The sequence below is a fragment of the Syngnathus floridae genome, chromosome 13 (assembly GCF_059516105.1).
Source record: "Syngnathus floridae isolate MCC-2025c chromosome 13, RoL_Sflo_1.0, whole genome shotgun sequence".
NCBI lineage: Eukaryota > Metazoa > Chordata > Actinopteri > Syngnathiformes > Syngnathidae > Syngnathus > Syngnathus floridae.
The window spans coordinates 3,162,347-3,180,243 of NC_142425.1; the positions used below are offsets into that span (position 1 = coordinate 3,162,347).

The window sequence follows — 17,897 nt, forward strand, 5'->3', positions numbered from 1 at the left end:
CTTTTCACAACAGCAAATTTACGAATGAACTTCGGAATTTAAAAATGCGACCAAAAAGTAGATATGGATAGAAAAGATAAGTAGACAAACACCTCTTGCAGTAAAGCGATCCTGATAATGACGACAATGGGGGGATGTATCTGGCAGTACGCGAGGGGGCGCGGCCACTATTTAATGCCTCCGTAGCTGGACTTTTGCCTCTCTCCAGCTATCGAACGGCCTGTTGCAGCGACAGTGTTGCTGCAAGTTCCCCGAGATAATTCTTACCTAACTGGACTCAAACTCAAAGTATGGCCCAGGCCAGCCTATACGCCATGGACGCCGCCACCACCGGCAGTTTGCTACTCAGCGACAACCTCAACTTCTGGGACGACGAGCGACAGGCGCCCCAGCCGGGGGAGAACTCTGAGCCCGTCTACGAGCCCGCCACCGGTACTTGGACTTCGCCAACACGCCAGTTAAACATACACGCCACCTGCTGTCTGCTGTACATCCGGAGGCGTGCGGTACACGACAGATTATTGAATTGTAAACAGGCGTCTCCGCCATCTTGGATGAGGCCAAGTGGCGCCGTGGGTAACGATGGCTGTGTTGGGAAGCATTCACTCGTTCCAGAAATTGAAATGATAGTGTGGAGCTCGGTATTCTATTTTTCTCTTTAGCCATTTTTATAGTCTACTGTGTAAAAATCCCGAGTGATAAGGGCAGGGCTGTCAAACTCAATGTATTCGTGGGGGCAGTACAACAACTACAGCAATCCAGTCTTGTCAACGTTTGTTAATTATAGTAATGAATTGGAACATGAATGTTTCTTAAGAACCTGGACAAGATTGGTCCTCTCGCACAGCTTGCTGATGCAGCGCAAAGTCCAACTCCTGCAAGTTGTTGCAAAAACAGCACCGCCCCTTCCCCTCCCACTTCTTCTTCTGTTGACCTCAAAACATTTTATGAATGTGCTGAATTGAACTTGTGTGAAGCTGGCCCCCCTCCCACGCAAAATTTAAGGAAAGTAGTCTGTTTTGTTTGTCCTTCGTTTATGCTGGTTTGTGCCGTAAACATTTTTGTTTGTGCTGCAACATTTTTTTAGTTATGAGTGTGTCCTGTGTGTGTAGGGCGTGTGCTGTGTCACTTGACCCCGTGCGGCTCCGATGAGGTGGACGCAGCCGTCAAGAGCGCTCGTGGCGCGTACGCCAAGTGGAGCAAGATGGCGGGCACGGAGCGGGCGCGCGTCATGTTGGAGGCCGCTCGCATCATTAGAGTGAGCCTTGTTCTTGTGACCGCAAGAAAAGTGTCACTCACCAATGTGGCCCTGCCGCCTCACTGACATTTTCATTACAACCATTGCATCGGACACCCCAAGCCTGATTGATTGAATTGGAGTTTTTGTTCAGGAGCGTCGGGAGAAGATCAGCAAGTTAGAGGTGATCAACAACGGGAAGTCCATAACCGAAGCTCTGGGGGACATCGACATGGCCTGGCAGTGTATGGAGTACTACGCCGGACAGGCCGCAACCTTGGCAGGTGGGACGCATCAACCTTCATGCCCCTGCCGTGACAATGTCGATGAATAGCCAATCATGTTTTGCTAAAAACACGGATAGCTTGCTAAAATCAAGACGGCGGTTCCTCACAAGACAACTTGTTCACGCATGTGCTCAGGTCAGCACATCCAGCTTCCCGGCGGAGCCTTTGCCTACACCCGCCGCGAGCCTCTGGGTGTGTGCGCAGGCATCGGCGCGTGGAACTACCCCTTCCAGATCGCTGTGGTCAAGTCTGCTCCAGCGCTGGCGTGCGGTGAGTTTGCAAACCTCTGTGCTCCGGAGGGCCTTTCCCATCTTCACGGTGACTTCGCTCTGTCAGGCAACGCGATGGTCTTCAAGCCGTCCCCCATGACACCCGTCACGGCCGTCATCCTGGCCGAAATCTACCGGGACGCCGGCGCGCCCCGAGGACTCTTCTGCGTGGTGCAAGGTGGCGCCCAAACCGGAACCTTCTTGTGCCAGCATCCCGAGGTGGTTAAGGTGTCCTTCACAGGCAGCGTGCCCACCGGCAAGAAGGTAATGGCGCACCTAGCAACACCTCCCGATAGGGACGACGGGGGGACCGGGATTGGCAGACTTGTGCTGTGGGGGTAGACCAGTGTAGAATTAGAGCCAGAACCAAAATCAGGCCGGGAAGAGAACAAAAAAAACCAAAAAGTGCAGTCAAACCTCTACATATGATTGTACAAACATACCAATTTTTCAACATACGATGTGAAATTTGATCAAATATTTGACTCAACATCCGAAGTAATTCCCAACATACAACATCATGGTTAAACGGCAGCATGTCAAGATGACACGTTATCATATCCTAAGAAGGCTAATGCAAATGGTAGTAGTGGTGAAAAAAGGAAGAAGGTGATGATTTCCTTACAATTAAAAAAGAAATCCTAAGAAAACATGAACGCGAAGTGTGTGTGAGTGTTTTTGCGAAACCTTATGGCCGTAAAAACGTGTTAACCATTTCGAGGAGTTATTGTTTTTTTGGCTGTGGAACGAATTAAACGAATTACAGTGTATTCGTATGGAAATATTTGATCCAACATACGACTATTTCAACATTCGAAGTACCGTATTTTCCGGTGTATAAGTCGCACCGGCGTATAAGTTGCACCAGCCATAAAATGCACAATAAAGGGGAAAAATATATATATGTCGCACCTAAGTATAAGTCGCATTCGCAACAACCAAGCCAAGTTAAGAAGCAGTTCTGGGATCAAAAGAGACTAGAACAAAAAACAAGAATATTTGAGTAGAACCAGACCAAGCAACAACCGGAGCTCCAAGAACTCCAACGAGACATGAGCAAGTGACGAGACATGAACAAGAAACAAAAGCAGAGCCACAGTCACAAGTAGACCTACAACAAGAACAAGCAGACATAGACAAGAACTGGAGATAAGTGACAGAAGTTGGAGACCAAGCAGAGCATTGACTTGGACCGACCACGTTTGTGTTTTCTACCGGACAGGTGATGGAGGTGGCGGCCCGGGGCGTTAAGCAGGTGACGTTGGAGCTGGGTGGCAAGTCACCGCTGATCATCTTTAAAGACTGCCAGCTGGACAATGCTGTCAAGGGAGCCCTCATGGCCAACTTCCTCACCCAAGGGCAGGTAAGCGCCCGCCCGGCCACGCAGCCTCGCAACGAACGGCCTCGCATTTCTGCTCTGTCCCCAGCAACTTTGCAGTCCAGCTTCCTTCTTGAGGTGATGCTGTGGTTCTAATTGTGGGACTTAGGTGTGCTGCAATGGAACCCGAGTGTTTGTGCAGCGGGACATCATGCCGCAGTTCTTGAAGAAGGTGGTCAGCAGGACCAAGGCCATCACTGTGGGGGACCCTCTGCTGGACCAGACCCGCATGGGGGCGCTCATCAGCAAGCCCCATCTGGAGAAGGTCCTGGCCTTTGTCAAACAGGCCAAGGAACAGGTGAGGAGCAAACAGAAGAAGAAGGAGAGCGGCAGCCAGGCAGCGGCGGCAGCCAAGCAGCGGCGGCAGCCAAGCAGCGGCGGCAGCCAAGCAGCGGCGGCAGCCAAGCAGCGGCGGCAGCCAAGCAGCGGCGGCAGCCAAGCAGCGGCGGCAGCCAAGCAGCGGCGGCAGCCAAGCAGCGGCGGCAGCCAAGCAGCGGCGGCAGCCAAGCAGCGGCGGCAGCCAAGCAGCGGCGGCAGCCAAGCAGCGGCAGCCGCCGCGTTTCATGCTAACGCAGCGGACGGTGTTGTTGCAGGGAGCCGAGGTTCTCTGTGGTGGAGAACCGCTCGTGCCCACTGACCCCAAACTCAAGGATGGATACTTTATGTCGCCCTGCGTACTCGGTGAGGTCAAGCTCATAAGCTGGTGCTGCCTTCATGCGGCACTCACTCGCAGTTGGACTTGTGGCCATCTCGTACGTTGCGCCACCTTTCTTGATGCATTTTGTGCCGCTGTCGCCTTTTATGTTGCGCTCGCACATGGTTCGTGGCCACGCACATTTCAAATTGTCGTCGTTTGATGCAGACAAGTGCAGGGATGACATGACCTGCGTGAAAGAGGAGATCTTTGGGCCCGTCATGTCAGTGCTGCCCTTCGACACGGAGGAGGAGGTTCTGCGGCGTGCCAACGACACCACCTTCGGGCTGGCCTCTGGCATCTTCACCAGGTGACACCAACTGTTGGCAGCAGGTGGCGCTGCGCTAAGCTAACCGCCACGGGCTTCCCTCCCTCAGAGACATCTCGCGAGCTCACCGCGTGGCGGAGAAGCTGGAGGCGGGAACGTGCTACATCAACAACTACAACATCAGCCCCGTGGAGGTGCCCTTTGGAGGATACAAGATGTCAGGTGGGCTCGGCCACAAAGCCTTTCAAAATCAAACCGGCTTTGACTTTGAAAATAGTTTCATCCTGGCCTTCCGTGAACTCATTTCCTGATAGATTATCTCTCCTGTTCCATGTCTTTTTCTAATGAGTTATTCCTAATTTCCAAAGTCCTTATTTCTGTTGTCATCACTATTTTTGGTCTTTTTCTGTGACGCAGGTTTTGGGCGCGAGAATGGGCAGGTGACCATCGAGTACTACTCGCAGCTGAAGACAGTGGTGGTGGAGATGGGCGACGTGGAGAGCCTCTTCTGAAAGCCCTCACTTTTTTCAATCCTTGAAATAAAATTGCCACCACATTTTGTCCTGTTTTCTGGTTGCCCTCCACCAGGAAAAATATTAGGTGCCATAGTTCTTTTTCAATTGCTGACATCCATGAAGCATGTCCCATTTCAATAGAATCTTTATTTGGAAAAGGCTAAACCAAAAATGATCTATTGGTAGGTTGAGGGCCTAGTTTGTAGTTGTACGTATTCATATGCAGACGGTCGGATAAGAGGAGACTTGTGGGTCATTTCTGTCGTGGGCCGCATTGTAGTCATAGTTTCCTTCGGACGGCTATTATGTCTGTCAACCCAAATAAATGTATGAACGTCTCATATTATAAATACACATAGTGTAAGCTACAAATCAAACTGACAACTCATTTTCAAATCAGACTAGTCAAAACTGTTAAAATGTTTTAAAAAGATGATTTTTAAAAGTGAAGACAATTTGCAATTTTAGTAATGACACGAATTTGATGCACAATTTCTTTGCAGGCCATACTTCGATAAGCGACCGATCTCTGACAGAATAATGCGGTGGGCCGCAGCTTGCCCCTGGTCCTTGGGTTTGACACGTGGTGTAGGGGTACACTTGCCTGTCTTGTGTGACGACACCATGAGTTCAATCCCCGCATATGATTTTGAGAATATGTGTGACCGGGAAAAAAAAAGAGGCTCATTTCACTCTCCAAAAATTATTTTCAATCGAAAGGTCTTGACCGGAAATGGTTGTGTGCAGCGGGCAGCAACGTTCCGTGGTTGCTGACGAGTGCTGACCGGGCTGCTAGCTTGACGCTTTACGATGCAGGTGGGTGGATGCTGACTGGAAGCAAATTGTTCAACTTTTCAAGATGTTAGCCTGGCTCAGTTTTGCGCGTTAGGCATTTTCTCTGTACGCTTTGCGACCAGTGGTTTTGCGGTGTTAGCATTAGCCGCTAAAGCTAAGGCATCGTTGCAAAGACAAGAAAAAAGTAGCACCGATAAAAAAATAATACGTACATAAATAACTTTCCAAGTACCACCGCGAGGGCCTACATGAAGACATATCGTAGCTTGACGAAGTGTTGAAAAAAAAAAAATTCATGTTTTTGTCAGCGTGACTGTAACATCGATGATCAAATAAATGGAAGAACGAATTTGATCATCTGAATCGGCTCCGAGATCTCGTTGAACTGAAATGATCAAAAGCCTGCAATTTAAGCCTTCAACCGATGTTGTCTAATTTCCGTGGCTTACCACGGGAGTAGAAAATCAAGGCACTAGCTCAGTCAGGAGTGTCAAACTCCCTTCCTCGGGGGCCACATTCCTACATGTTTTCCAAGTTTCCCTCGTTAAACACACCTGATTCAAATGACCACGTTCTGCAGGAGCCTGATTAATTGAATCAGGTGTTTTAACGAGGGAAACTTGGAAAACATGTAAGAATGCTGCCCCCAGGAAAGGAGTTTGACACCCCTGCGACGAGCTGTTTAGACTTTGGAAAACAGCGGTCAACGTTTTTGCCAAATTTCCGATGGACCAAGAACCGAATCATCATCAATTTTAGGTTGGTGCATTTTCAGCACTGAAAGTTTGAAATAATCTCCTGCTTTGGATGAAAGTGATAGATAAATGTGTTTTTAAATCAATTCATTCTTTAGGTGACAAACTAAAGACCCAATGATGCAATGATATCAATGATGATCTTTTTTAAATAACGGTCAGTGGAACTGTGCCTTGATGTTCAATCTCTGATGGACTGTCCGTGCACTTCTGTTGCAGCAGCGTGAAGAGAAGCAGCTGGAAGCGTCGCTGGAGTCGCTCATCACGCAGGTGGCGCATGTAAAAAACGCCCTGCACTCTTTCATCTTCAAGCTGGAGAATGAGTATGAGCGACTCACCTGGTGAGAAGGCCACCTTTGTCCACAGCTCAAATTGGAGTTCAGACGTGCGGGTGCTCCAATCCAGTTAGAAAGCAAATGAAGCAGCGAGGCTATGGCCATGTCCCAGCCTGTAGTCAAGTGTGGCCCACAAAAGCCAGAACTCCAGCTGCTTGTTTTGTTTGCCCGTCTGTGTCATTTTCTGAGCTGCATTAGCGTTGAACAAGCCTGTGTGTGTGTGTGTGTGTGTGTGTGTGTGTGTGTGTGTGTGTGTGTGTGTGTGTGTGTGTGTGTCTGTGTGTGTCTCTGTGTGTCTCTGTGTGTCTGTCTGTGTCTGTGTGTGTCTGTGTGTGTGTCTGTGTGTGTGTCTGTGTGTGTGTCTGTGTGTGTGTCTGTGTGTGTGTCTGTGTGTGCGTGCTCGTAAGGCCATCAGTGCTGGACAACTTTGCTCTGCTGTCGGGCCAGCTGAACACCATCAACAAGCTGCTAAAGAACGAGAAGACGCCGTCTTTCCGCAACCAGCTCATTATCCCGCTGCTGCTCTCTCAAGACCGCGACGACGACTTGGCGGTGAGAGGCCCCGCCCTCCAGGGGTAGATGCCAGCCAACACCAACTTTTCTTAGACCGCTGGTTTCTTCTCTCCCTTCCTCCTTCAGAAAGTGACAGAGCAGCGCGTGCCCGTCTTCAGCCACGAGATCGTCCCCGACTATCTGCGTACTAAACCCGACCCTGAAGTGGAGGAGCAGGAGAAGCAGCTCAGCGTGGAGGCGGCACGTGTCGGGCCCGAAGTGGCGCAGGTGGCGCATACACGCACAGCTTCCTTCTCCTTTTTCCTCATCCTTCCCTCCTTCTTTCTCTCCTCCCTTACCTTCCCACTCCTTTGCCCCGCAGAAACAAATCCAGACTTTAAACAAGTTGTGTTCCAACCTGCTGGAGAAGCTCAGCAACCCGAGAGATGAGCGGGAAGCAGAAAGCGCCGGTGAGTCTTATTGTCGGCAACCTATCTTTTTCCTCACAAACCAATTCCCGCCATTCGGCTACCGCCTCGTCAGTAGGTCATCCAACGTATCTGGGCAGAAAAGAAAGTGAATGCACGGAGCGCAAGGAGGGAGGGAAGAAGAAAGAAATGTAAGGAGGGAAGGATAGAACGATGGAAAGAGGGAAGCAAGGAAGGGAGCAAGGGTAGGAGGATCAAAGTGAAAGTGGAAGATACAAGGAGGGGAGGATGAAAGGGAATGACAACAGGCAGGACATAAGAGTGGAGGGGTGGAAAGACAAGGAAGCAGGGAAGGAATGGCAAGCATGGGTGCTGCAAATGTTTGCACTCTGATGCCTGCAGCAACACAGTGGGATGAAAGGTAGCAAGTAGGAAGGAAAGGAAAGAGGGAGGGTGCGAGCAAGGAAGGTGGCATGGTTGGCAAAACGAGGCTTTCGGCATTTTGTGACGCGGGTGTTTTTGTCCTTCAGCGCTCCGCCAGAACAAATGTTGGTTCAACCCGGCCGACACCAGCGCACTGGTGGGGGCAGTGGCCTTTGGCAAGGGTTTGTCCAAGTGCCGACCCCCCGGCGGCGTGGTGGCTGCGGGCCCGCCGGGTGTCATGATGTCGGGCGGTCCTCCCAACTTGCAGCAGGTCACCATCGGGAGTGCCGGCCAGCTGGGAGCACCCCCACAGCAGCAAGGCCAGCCGGGTAAGTGACTTCGCTTCCAGTCTGGTGCAAACCGGGTTTTCATATGAGACGATGAGACAGACGGGCCTTGGCTTCTGAGCGGGACTCAGGCTTTCTAATGACTGGCCAAATGAGTGGCCGTCACGTGAGCTTCAATTGGAAAGGTTACCTCTCATTTCTTATCAGGCAAGATGCCGGGCATCAAGACTAACATCAAGTCAGCTTCAGCCTCCATGCATCCTTACAACAGATGAAGCTCCGTTCATCTGCCTGTCCTTATGTCACCTCTCCCTGGCGTACGCCACCACGTGGCCCTGCGTCAAGACTCTCAAGACTCGTGCTTCATTAAATGAGGACAAAAAGTTGTCTTATTTTGTCGTCTTCTTTGGGTGTCGTTGCAACGATGTATTTTTTTTCCCCAAAAAAACTTTTTTACTTTTGAAAAAAAAGCCTTACGAACGAACAGTAAGACTAAAAAAGGAAAGCGGAAGCAGATGCTATACTGCAGAAGCAAAAAAAATGCAGTCAGAAAAAGTACAAGTGGAGTAATGCTGCCATCTTGTGGCAGATGACGTCAGTCACTCAGGCCGTTGCACATTACACAAAAAGCTGCTGATAAATACGGCAAAAACTACATCTTGTGACATAAATGTGTGACGTCCAGGGTCCGCGCCATGACGTCACAAGAGCGTGCGTGTGTTCACTGCAGTGAGGCCGAACTAAAGCTGGGGGTGACGTCAACACGGCTCGCAGCACTGGCCCACAGTCTGGCGTGCGCGTGACGTCACAGAACAGCAATTCGAATGTTGTGTTGGAAATGTTTGGGATGATTCTCATCGGTATTTGGATGTCAAGAGCTTGATGGCCGTGTGGCGAGACACTTTCCAATTCAAGTCAAGTTGAAGCAGTTGGCTAATTAAGTGCAAGCTTGCACGTGCAGGACGTTTGCATCGCACGTGGACTTTCCCAGCAGCTTCATGGGTGAGCGCAATCAGCTTATTTATTTCGTCATGCTGTATCGCTTGATGGGTAATCTCATTGAGCCCGTTGGCAAACAGCTTCGACCATGTCACTTTATAACTTAAATTGAGATGACATGAGAGTTCTCATAGAGTGGTAATCTCAATGCTAACCACTTTGTGGATTATTGTCTGACATCCCTCTTCCCATTTTTTCTCTCAAAACAAAAGAAAGATTTTGTTTTGTTTTGCAACGAGCCACCGGCCTTTACTTCTCCAAGTTCTTGAGAAGAAAAGGCCGACATAGCGATTCGCCGTGACACCCGTTAGCTCGTCAAAGACTATTTCGACCACGACACAAAACAACTTGACACGACGCATGCGAAGCCTATTGGTGAGTTTATTGACGGTTTGTGTTGGTCACGTGGAGCCAATCGGAGGCGGTGCGCAAGAGTACAAAAACGAGCGCATGCAGCGAACAGCGTTGGAGGGACGGATAGCCGAGGGATGCAGCAAGTAATTCACCTGCTCAGACCTCCAGGGGGCCCTACGCAAAAATATGTCGAGACCAGAGAGACAAAATTTGATTCAAGATTCAAGAATTTTTATCCGCCATGTTTGAGCGTGCCAAACAAAGAATTTGACTTCGGTACAGCACAGCCTCTGTTCAACATTTAGGTGACTAACAACACTTGGGACATGTGTGAAAATTGACAAATATTCTCAAACATCCCCTGATTTTAAACTCCCAGGAGGGCAAGGAAAAACTCAAAACTCCAACTAGGGTAAATGAGAAACCTTGAGAAGAGACTACAGATAGGAGGATCCCTCTTCTAGGATGACCAGGCTGCAATGGACGCAGAGTGGACACATAGTACATATAATACAGACAATTCAAAAAAGGCATGGAGAGCAGGATGTTATTGCACATCAATGACTATGAGACTTTAAGAGTGGTGTGAGTTCATCAGAGCGACAGCCTGGGTAAAGAAGCTGTCTCTGTGTCTGCTAGTTTTGGCGTACAGAGCTCTATAACGCCGTCCGGAGGGGAGTAGTTAGAACAGACTGCAACCTGTGGAGGGTCTGTGGAGATGTTACATGCACGTTACCTGATCCTGGACAGGTACAAGTCTTGGATAGATGGGAGGTTGATTCCAATGATCTTTGCTGCAGTCCTGATTGTCCGTTGCAGTCTGTGCTTGTCTTGTTTGGAGGCCGATCCAAACCAGAAAGTGATGGAGGTGCAGAGGATAGACTGGATGATGGCAGTATAGAAGGTGAATCTTCAGCAGCTCCCGCAGCAGGTTGAACTTCTTGAGCTGTCTCAGAAAATACAGCCTCTGCTGGGCCTTCTTCCGGACAGAGTCTATGTGGCTGGTCCATTTCAGGTCCTGAGAGATTGTGGTTCCCAGGAACTTGCAGGTGTCAGTGGAGAGAATAGTATTACTGCGGATAGTGAGGGGTGACAGTAGTGAAGGGTCTCGCCTGAAGTCCGATGTCATCTCCACGGTCTTGAGCGGGTTCACCTCCAGGTGGTTTTGGCTGCACCAGTGGACCAGTCGCTCCACCTCTTGTCTGTACGCAGTCTCGTCACCGTCCGGATCTGTCCGATGAGAGTGGTGTCGTCTGCATACTTCAGGAGCTTCACAGGAGAGTCACCTGAGGAGCAATCGTTAGTGTAGAGAGAGAACAGCAGTGGGGAGAGGACGCACCCTTGAGGGGCGCCAGTATTGGTGGTCCGGGTGTCGGATGTGATGGTCCCCAGCCTCACACGCTGTCTCCTGTTGGTCAGGAAGCTGGTGATCCACTGACAGGTGGAGGCAGGCACCGCGAGCTGGAGGAACTTCTGTTGGAGGATGTCAGGAGCGATGGTGTTGCACGCCAAACTGAAGTCCACAAACAGGATCCTGGCATACGTTCCTGGGGTGTCCAAGTGGTGCAGGATGTAGTGCAGTCCCATGTTGACCGCATCGTCCACCGACCTCTTTGCCCGGTAGGCAAACTGGAGGGGGTCAAGCAGGGGGCCCGTGACGTCCTTCAGGTGGTTCAACACTAACCTCTCAAAAGATTTCATGACCACAGATGTCAGGGCGACAGGTATAGACCTGTGATGGCGGGCTTCTTGGCCACCAGTACGATGGTGGAGCTCTTGAAGCACGAGGGCACCTCACACAGCTCCAGGAAGCGGTTGAAGATCCGTGCAATTTGACTGACTCAAATTAAGTTTACTATGAAAAACATTAACTCAGTTTTATATAAACAGTGACTCCACCTCCTACTCAGTAACAGCATCCACACAAGTGTAAAAATACAACAGGATGCCTAAATAGAGGTAACAAATTGGCTGCTCTTAAATTTATATGTATTTCCTCAGTTAATAGATTGCCCCCTAATAGTTGCTTGTTTTTTAGTAACCTGGTCTTGAACGTTTTTACATCAATTCACGTTAAGAAGTCTATATGTAAAATTAATAGCAATGGAGTAGCCTAACCATGAAAATAGTGGTTACATTGCCTTGCTTACCTGACTACTGTTGTCTTTGCTCATTGTCATGAAGACGCCTCTTTTATCATTACCTGATTTAAAATGCCGCGACATATTTGCGACTACCGTATTTTTCCGACTAGAAGTCGTGGTTTTTTTCATAGTTTGGGTGGGGAAGTGACTTACACTCAGGAGTGACTTATATGTAATTTTTTTCACAAATTTTCAAAATTCAAAAATCCGTGTTGTAGTGAAACCGCGATAAATGAACCGCAATGTACTGTATCTGAACTGCAACTGTGGCGCGGCGCGTACGCAGCGTTGTTTTACATAAAGGACAAATGATTTGATCACGGTATTTAATGATTTGGAGTGACAGAGATTGTTTGATAAAATTGTTGTTTATACCGTATTTTTCGGACTAAAAGTCGCTCCGGAATATATGTCGCATTAGCCATAAAATGCACAATAAAGTGAAAAAAAACATATAGGTCACTCCGGAGTATAAGTCGCATTTTGGGGGAAATTTATTTGACAAAATCCAACACCAAGAACAGACATGAACGAGCAACAATCGTTTAGATAGGTATGCTAACATGACATAAACACAAACAAAGAGCTGAGAACGGGCCTGACGTAACATTCAGAGTTATTGAAATAACTATTACATAAATAACACGTTTATCAAACTATCTGTGTCACTACAGTTCATTAAATCCATCGATCGTCCTGTATGAAAACGTGAAAAAAATCACATATAAGTCACTCCTCAGTATAAGTCGCCCCCCCACCCAAACTATGAGCAACTTATTGTCCGAAAAATACGGTATATGTTTTTTTCCACTTTATTGTGCATTTTATGGCTAATGCGACGTATATTCCGGAGAAACTTTTAGTCTGAAAAATACGGTACTAGAGTTCTCTACGATGACACGCTGCTGCAAGCCATACAGCGCTACTGGTCTAGACAAGTTACAAAACTTGAAGTTGCATAACGTGATGACGTCACGCGAGGCCGGCCTATTTCTGCTTCATCGTCTGCTCCTCATCTTGCTTGGTGCAGGTTGCAAGTTGTGAGCATGTCGCTAGCAGAGAGCAGTAAGTTGAACAAGATAGTCAAGCAACAGTACCTGGACCTCCCCCAGGGAGACAAGGTCCTGGCTACCTACGTCTGGATCGATGGCTCCGGAGAAGGTCTGCGCTCCAAAACCCGGACCCTGGACTCGGAACTCAAAAGCGTCCAAGGTCAGTCAGCCTCAAACTTCATTTTCTGTGCGGAAGCTCACTGGGACGCGTTTGAAACATACATTTCATTTTGGATGGGAACATGCCATGTGCACAAGAGTCTGACGTGCATGGGCACACACGTGATCCACCTTAGGATGCACTTATCCTTCCTCGTGCACTGTGCCTCATTTTGACTAATGGGCTGAAAATGCCAACAGAGTAAGCAATAGATTCCTAAAAATGATGGTTGGTTGAAATGTTTGTAAAAGTGTTTGTAAAACACGACATCGCACTTGAATTGATGTGTTCTATGCCATATTGGAATGTGTGATGACAATGTCAATCATATCAACAGGTAAGCCATCTTATTACTCTTTGTATTTTTTGATTAAAATCTTGGTTACCAATGTGACCAAGCAACCAACCAGACAAAAGATGCAGATCAATTTACATGCAAAAAGGTTATGGCTTTATAAATTTGCAATGATGTGGCAAACATATGCCCTACTCATGTTATCAAGCCCAATTTGCAACAATTTTGCAAAGTTTTAGGGACATTTGTTACAAGTGTGTAATGACATTGTTGCTGATGTGCATGCTACTCGGATTGTTTCAATTTGGAGTCAACGTGCTTGGACTCGTGTCGTCAACTAGTAAGCGTTTAAATGTTACAACTCATTCAAAATTAAGACATGATGTCATGATCATGACGTTTGCATTTGTGTTCACGCATGTTATAAAAATGAAACCAAACTGAGATCATGTGAAGTTTAATGACGGTCAGTCGGTGACATTTTAATGTTGTAATATTATGACTTTGGAATGTTGTGAACTTGTAAGTGCAATTGTGACCATACCTTAACTACCTAGATGTCATCGTGATTGCAGCTTTGCTGCGACAATGTCATGAGGTTACATCAAAATGACTGACATGTGCGCGTGTGTGTCAGATGTTCCCGAGTGGAACTTTGACGGTTCAAGCACATTCCAGTCTGAAGGCTCCAACAGCGACATGTTCCTGATCCCGGTGGCCTTGTTCCGGGACCCTTTCAGGAAAGACCCCAACAAGCTGGTCCTGTGTGAGGTACTCAAGCACAACAAACAACCTGCAGGTATGTTCGCAGACAAGCTACCCTTCAGTTTTTTTTTACATCCGGCTAATTTGAAGAGGTCTGCTATGGACGTGAAAATGATTTGCACATGTGGCATACTTTTCATTGTCATTTTCTCATTTGTTGGGTGGGATACATGAAGGAAGCAGAAAGTATACGCCTTATCTGTGATCTGCCCCCTCAGAGACCAATCTTCGTGATCGGTGTCGTCGCATCATGAGCTTGGTGGAGAAGGAGCATCCCTGGTTTGGGATGGAGCAGGAGTACACGCTGCTGGGCACCAACAGACAGCCGTTTGGATGGCCCCGCAACGGCTTCCCGGGACCCCAAGGTGGAGCGCCCGCCCATTCAAAGGGCTTTTGCAAGTGCTCATGTCTTTGCTATCCTCTCAGGTCCCTACTACTGTGGCATGGGAGCTGACAAAGCGTATGGACGCGATGCAGTGGAGGCTCACTACCGAGCCTGTCTGTACGCCGGTGTGAACATTTGTGGCACTAATGCCGAGGTCATGCCAGCGCAGGTACGCTGTGTGTGCGTGCGCGTGCATGTGTGTATGTGTTTGCGTGCGTGCATACGTGTGTGGAGAATGATGACACCAGCTAATGGGCACAGCTCGCTTTCTGCCTGGAGGTGGACGCCAGGATGTCGGGTGCATTAAGGCAGGGCTCTGGCATTTTTCATCTTTAGGGTTAGGTGTTGCGTGCATTCAGGCGCAGGGCACCGGCATTTTTCATCTCTTTAGGCCAGGGTCTCAAATTACTTGGAATGCTCACGTTGATGCCAGAAGGTTCTCTTCCGGGTTCTTCAGGCTTTGATACACCACCTGGCCCACCGAGTGACATGAGTTGTTTTTCACTCTCATTCTTTGTGGCGGGGCTAGCGCCATCCCTGTGTGGATCAGTGTGGGCCTTTTTGCTCAGATTGCTGTACCTGTGATCTGACCCCAGATCAGTGCAGGAAGATGGATGAATTTTACACACCCACTGAGAATTTTTTTAAATGATCCAATTAATAGCAAACTGCTGAACGACCTCTAGAGTCACACTTGTGTTGTGCTGCATTTCCAGTGGGAGTTCCAGGTGGGACCGTGCGAGGGCATCACCATGGGCGACCATTTGTGGATGGCTCGCTATATCCTACATCAAGTGTGTGAAGACTTTGGCTTGATTGCGTCCTTTGACCCCAAGCCCATCCCAGGAAGCTGGAACGGAGCAGGGTGCCACACCAATTTCAGCACCCAGGACATGAGGCAGGAGGGAGGACTCGAGTGAGTAACTCACACAATCACACACTTTTGGGACTAAGAACTTCTCTCGAGACTTTAACTGTCGACTTAACACTTCTTTACAACGAGAATCTTCTTTCTCGGAACTACCACCTTCCCTTTGAACGCTAATCTTCTCTCAGGACTAGTCCCTTTTGTCTTGGTACGAGAACATGATTTCTGGATTAGGCCATTATATGGGGAGTAAAACCTTCCCTTTCCCAGAAGCTTGACTTGGGAGTGAAACCTTTGCTGGTGACTGAGCCATTCTCCAACTTTTTCTCTTCATCCAGAATCTGTTTGCAAAAAAAACGTTTTCTTTTCTAGGGTGATCGAGGCAGCCATCGAGCGTCTGGCCAAGCGCCACCGCTACCACATCCGCGCCTACGACCCCAAAGGTGGTCTCGACAACGTCCGACGCCTGACCGGTCAACACGAGACCTCCAACATTGATGAGTTCTCTGCCAGCGTGGCCAACCGTGGTTGCAGCATCCGTATCCCGAGGGCCGTGGGCGACGACAAAAAAGGCTACTTTGAGGACCGCCGCCCGTCCGCCAACTGCGATCCGTACATCGTCACCGAGGCGCTGGTACGAACCTGCCTGTTGAAGGAGGAGGGAGACGAGCCTGCACATTACACCCAATGATGTGACGACGCCCTTGCTTAATATTACCTTTTCTACTTTCTTCCCCTATGACATTTTCATTGGCTTTTGCTCTTGAATCAAGTTGACATTTTCTCCTGGAAGCTCATGTAAATTTTAGGACACATGACCAGTTTTCTAAATTAGCATTGCATAGCATAATAGAAACTTCTCTCTTGGGACCAGAACCTTCTGTGGGACTACAACAGTTGACTAGCACTTTTCCCTCAACCTCTCGAGATGACAACTTCCACTATGACTAAAACCTTGACTTGGGTTCACAAGCGGCTACGTTTGGAACTAGAAACCTTTCAATACAAACTTTCTCTAGCACCCTCGTGTGACCTACATGGGACTTGCAGTGTTTGCATATCTAAATCAAAATATTCTTTTGCCGTTTAAAGCCTTTTCTGAGTCTTGCTTTTGTTCTCAAATTTGAGGTTCCACAAAAATAAAAAAAAATTCGGTCAAAGTCACAGTTGTGTTGGACTTGTTTCTTTTCACAAGAAGCTCCTGATGTTTTTAGCTGAAAGCAATCCTGCTTCTGATTACTAAAAAACAGGAAAGGCGCTGAAGAGAGCAACAGCAGTGTGTACATGTTCTGTTAGGTTAGACAATCTCATATACGTTTTCATGTTCATATGTGTGCAAATCTTCTCATTATTTTATATAAATATAACTGCTCAATCAGAACACAGATACAGCACACAGAACTGTGTAAACCGTCCAATACACACACACACGCGCGGGCGAGACTCCCCCACACTCATAGATACCAAATGGTCAGGTGACACTTTTCCCGCCTTTTCCTATCGGGCCATGGTATAAAACCATCTGACCTGGAGAGGGAGGGCACTGTTTCATCTAACTACCATTAAACAACCCAAGATCTTGCCAATAAAGAACCAACTGTTACTCCACATCTTTGTTTTTCCTGGCTCTACAACGACATCATCCACAACACGCAACAGCAGCAAAGGAAGAAAGCTAGCGAATAAGGAAGCATGGAAACAAGGAAGGAAGGAAACTTGGAAGAAAGGTCACAAAGTAAAGAAAAAAAGGAAACACAGAAGTAAGGGTGTAACTATCTTAATACTCAGTTTTATCAGCTAAGCAAATCAAGAACACTTTCTCAATTTTCTTACATGTCTTGCGCAGGGACACAACACATGACTCGGTCAGAGATGGGTTCGAACTGCCGATGCCCCGGCCGCTGATTGACTCGCTCCACTGCCTGAGCCACGGCCACTGCATCTGAGTTCCTCAAGTGCGAGAATGAAATGTCATTCTCTAATGTCATGCGATCACTCCTTGTCTTGTTTTGAGACATAAAAAATGTGAGTGAATGACGATGCTAAACGTGCTAACAAGATGGGCCAAGACGAGGACAAGGCCACGCGGTGACATGTAGTTAGATAAGAGTAGCCTACACACGCTCAGGCCTGTTCCCAATTAGCAGTGTTTGCTCCAATCCAAAGAATGTCAAGCCACCACCGCAGCAGCGCAACACGCCTCCTCGTTTACGAGCACATGCACATGCGGGAACTGATTTGGGGGGCAATCGCGGCAAAGAGCAAATTCAGACAAATACTGTGTCTTCTTTTCAATTACTTCAAAATGTGGGATTTGGGGAAGGTGTGAATTTTTGCGACATGGACGATATATTGTGCTGTGTTAAGGAATGTTGAAAATGGAAAGGTTTTTTTTACAGGGAAAAACGCCTAGCAAAATGACTGTCTGTCCCCTATACAGTCATTTTGCTCGGCACAATAAGAAACTCAAGTTGATTGGAATTTCTATTCTCCATGTGCTGAGTTAGCTCAGCACATGGAGTACAGAAATATAAAGATTCTATGACTCAAAGTAGTGAATGAGATATGAAAAATCAGTGCCGCGCTTTAGGGCTGCAGCTATCAAATATTTTAGGAATAGAATATTCTACCGAATATTCCATCAATCAATCGAATAATCGTATAATCGTAATTTTGCTTAGTTAAAGAGCAATTATAAAAATACAAGAGAAA

The 17,897-nt window shown here is 47.9% G+C and overlaps 3 protein-coding genes and 1 long non-coding RNA gene across 10 annotated transcripts; 3 read left to right on the plus strand and 1 right to left on the minus strand.

Annotated features, from left to right (window-relative positions):
• Positions 1 to 182: 182 nt before the first annotated feature.
• On the plus strand, positions 183 to 4,689 carry aldh9a1a.1 (aldehyde dehydrogenase 9 family, member A1a, tandem duplicate 1). Its single transcript, XM_088394869.1, has 11 exons — positions 183 to 432; positions 1,113 to 1,258; positions 1,392 to 1,521; positions 1,660 to 1,794; positions 1,861 to 2,057; positions 3,016 to 3,156; positions 3,281 to 3,469; positions 3,765 to 3,852; positions 4,034 to 4,175; positions 4,243 to 4,355; positions 4,551 to 4,689. Exons 1-11 carry the CDS (start codon positions 291 to 293, stop codon positions 4,643 to 4,645), a joined length of 1,518 nt encoding a protein of 505 aa, XP_088250995.1. The 5' UTR covers positions 183 to 290; the 3' UTR covers positions 4,646 to 4,689.
• On the minus strand, positions 278 to 6,005 carry LOC148388082 (uncharacterized). 2 transcript variants are annotated; one of them, XR_015862254.1, is made up of 3 exons: positions 5,253 to 5,997; positions 1,632 to 2,123; positions 278 to 1,546 (listed from the first exon to the last, which is right to left on the minus strand). It is a non-coding gene; the product is annotated as an uncharacterized LOC148388082 (long non-coding RNA). The 2 variants fall into 2 exon arrangements; XR_015862253.1 differs by having other exon boundaries at positions 278 to 2,123; positions 5,253 to 6,005.
• med8 (mediator complex subunit 8) lies at positions 5,306 to 8,555 on the plus strand. Of its 4 annotated transcripts, none has more exons than XM_088394880.1 (7): positions 5,306 to 5,464; positions 6,418 to 6,539; positions 6,941 to 7,085; positions 7,173 to 7,313; positions 7,408 to 7,495; positions 7,984 to 8,205; positions 8,371 to 8,555. In XM_088394880.1, exons 1-7 carry the CDS (start codon positions 5,459 to 5,461, stop codon positions 8,436 to 8,438), a joined length of 792 nt encoding a protein of 263 aa, XP_088251006.1. In that variant the 5' UTR covers positions 5,306 to 5,458; the 3' UTR covers positions 8,439 to 8,555. The 4 variants fall into 4 exon arrangements, with proteins under 4 accessions (XP_088251006.1, XP_088251007.1, XP_088251008.1 ...); XM_088394881.1 differs by having other exon boundaries at positions 5,321 to 5,464; positions 6,421 to 6,539; XM_088394882.1 differs by lacking the exon at positions 5,306 to 5,464 and adding an exon at positions 6,047 to 6,202 and having other exon boundaries at positions 6,949 to 7,085.
• Positions 8,556 to 8,968: 413 nt separating this feature from the next.
• Positions 8,969 to 16,349, plus strand: LOC148388084 (glutamine synthetase-like). 3 transcript variants are annotated; one of them, XM_088394871.1, is made up of 8 exons: positions 8,969 to 9,165; positions 10,936 to 11,136; positions 12,691 to 12,872; positions 13,805 to 13,966; positions 14,151 to 14,297; positions 14,359 to 14,486; positions 15,034 to 15,233; positions 15,558 to 16,349. In XM_088394871.1, exons 2-8 carry the CDS (start codon positions 11,102 to 11,104, stop codon positions 15,874 to 15,876), a joined length of 1,173 nt encoding a protein of 390 aa, XP_088250997.1. In that variant the 5' UTR covers positions 8,969 to 9,165; positions 10,936 to 11,101; the 3' UTR covers positions 15,877 to 16,349. The 3 variants fall into 3 exon arrangements, with proteins under 3 accessions (XP_088250997.1, XP_088250998.1, XP_088250999.1); XM_088394872.1 differs by lacking the exon at positions 10,936 to 11,136 and having other exon boundaries at positions 8,972 to 9,165; XM_088394873.1 differs by lacking the exons at positions 8,969 to 9,165; positions 10,936 to 11,136 and adding an exon at positions 9,226 to 9,537.
• The last annotated feature ends 1,548 nt before the right edge of the window (positions 16,350 to 17,897 follow it).

Bases quoted from the DNA above. Each gene is read 5' to 3' on its own strand.
- aldh9a1a.1 (XM_088394869.1), top strand. From the start codon at position 291: ATGGCCCAGGCCAGCCTATACGCCATGGACGCCGCCACCACCGGCAGT. The intron at 2,058-3,015 runs GTAATGGCGCAC...TCTACCGGACAG, and splicing joins GCGTGCCCACCGGCAAGAAG to GTGATGGAGGTGGCGGCCCG. The intron at 4,356-4,550 runs GTGGGCTCGGCC...TCTGTGACGCAG, and splicing joins TGGAGGATACAAGATGTCAG to GTTTTGGGCGCGAGAATGGG.
- med8 (XM_088394880.1), top strand. The intron at 7,314-7,407 runs GTGGCGCATACA...TTTGCCCCGCAG, and splicing joins TCGGGCCCGAAGTGGCGCAG to AAACAAATCCAGACTTTAAA. The intron at 7,496-7,983 runs GTGAGTCTTATT...TTTGTCCTTCAG, and splicing joins GCGGGAAGCAGAAAGCGCCG to CGCTCCGCCAGAACAAATGT.
- LOC148388084 (XM_088394871.1), top strand. From the start codon at position 11,102: ATGTTGACCGCATCGTCCACCGACCTCTTTGCCCG. The intron at 11,137-12,690 runs GTAGGCAAACTG...TGCTTGGTGCAG, and splicing joins TCCACCGACCTCTTTGCCCG to GTTGCAAGTTGTGAGCATGT. The intron at 13,967-14,150 runs GTATGTTCGCAG...CTGCCCCCTCAG, and splicing joins GCACAACAAACAACCTGCAG to AGACCAATCTTCGTGATCGG.